General features: G+C 49.7%; 1 protein-coding gene across 1 annotated transcript; it reads left to right on the forward strand.

Moving 5' to 3' along the window:
* On the forward strand, positions 1 to 822 carry LOC106875236 (integumentary mucin C.1). The gene has a single exon (XM_014923297.1). The coding sequence runs from the start codon at positions 1 to 3 to the stop codon at positions 820 to 822; it is 822 nt and encodes a 273-aa protein (XP_014778783.1).
* Positions 823 to 1,424: the final 602 nt, after the last annotated feature.

The following is a 1,424-nucleotide window of genomic DNA, read 5'->3' on the forward strand; positions in this document are numbered from 1 at the left end:
ATGCTGCAAAGAAAAGTAAACGTATGCGTGCAAAATGAATCTGCCGAGGACGCCGCCAGGAGGAACTCTCTCAATGCACGAAGAAGGGAAAGTGAAGAGCAGCGTTGTGATCGGTTAGCACGTATTACTGCGCAACGAGCCGCCCAGAGCAACGAGCAGCGTGCAGCAGGCCGAACAAGAAATGCTTCCTCTACTGCAGCTGCACGAGTTTCAGAGACAGCAGCACAACGCACAGATCAACTTACAAGAGATGCTTCCTCCACTGCTGTTACACGAGCTGCAGAGACTGCAGCACAACGCGCAGATCAACTTGCAAGAGATGCTTCCTCCACTGCTGTTACAAGAGCTGCAGAGACTGCAGCACAACGCGCAGATCAACTTGCAAGAGATGCTTCCTCAACTGCTGCTGCACGAGCTGCTGGGACTGCAGCACAACGCGCAGATCAACTTGCAAGAGATGTTTCCTCAACTGCTACTGCACGAGCTGCTGGGACTGCAGCACAACGCGCAGATCAACTTGCAAGAGATGCTTCCTCAACTGCTGCTGCACGAGCTGCTGGGACTGCAGCACAACGCGCAGATCAACTTGCAAGAGATGCTTCCTCAACTGCTGCTGCACGAGCTGCTGAGACTGCAGTACAACGCGCAATTCAACTTACAAGAGATGCTGCAGCAACTGCTGCTGCGCGCGCTACGGAGACTACGGGGGGAAAGACAACGACTGGAGGCTACAACTCAGCGAAGGGCTGCATGAAGTTCCTACTCAAGGCCATGCTCCTCGCGTTGGTCAATGACAGCATTCAACTACGATCCTACAATTAACTACAGTAATAACTCTGACGTTCAAATAGGCTGCATGTCCACAATCTGCCAATTTTGCGGAGCTAAAATGTGGCCGAGAGAAACTCCCGGCATGTGCTACTCCAATGGTAGGATTACATTACCTCTTCTACAAGATCCTCCACCCCTTTTGACTGATCTTTTGACAGGGGCGTCTCCATATTCTCATAACTTTCTCAAGCGGATACGTGCCTAATGACTTCCTTCGGCGCCAACATCATACGAGATGGTCATTTCATGCCTTCCTTTAAAGTGCATGGGCAAATTTACCATAGAATTGATTCCCTGCAGCCGCATGACGCTGCCTCGCCTCAGTTTCTTCAACTCTACTTTGTGGGAGACTACGCTGACCAGGCATACTTAACAAACAGCCCCTGGCAATGCCGAGTACGCCTACTAGTATAAAAGGTTGTCTGTGTGTGTAAACCCGCAAAATTTCTGCAGTTCACAACTGATTTTCTCCAAACTGGGAACGTGCATTACTTATGTTCCAGAGATGGTTTTAGACTCTTAAAATTTTTGACATAATGAGTAATGGGGCCCTTGGGGGCAGAAAACAATCTTTCCTGGGTTACTTACGATTC

Source organism: Octopus bimaculoides, chromosome 8 (assembly GCF_001194135.2).
Source record: "Octopus bimaculoides isolate UCB-OBI-ISO-001 chromosome 8, ASM119413v2, whole genome shotgun sequence".
NCBI lineage: Eukaryota > Metazoa > Mollusca > Cephalopoda > Octopoda > Octopodidae > Octopus > Octopus bimaculoides.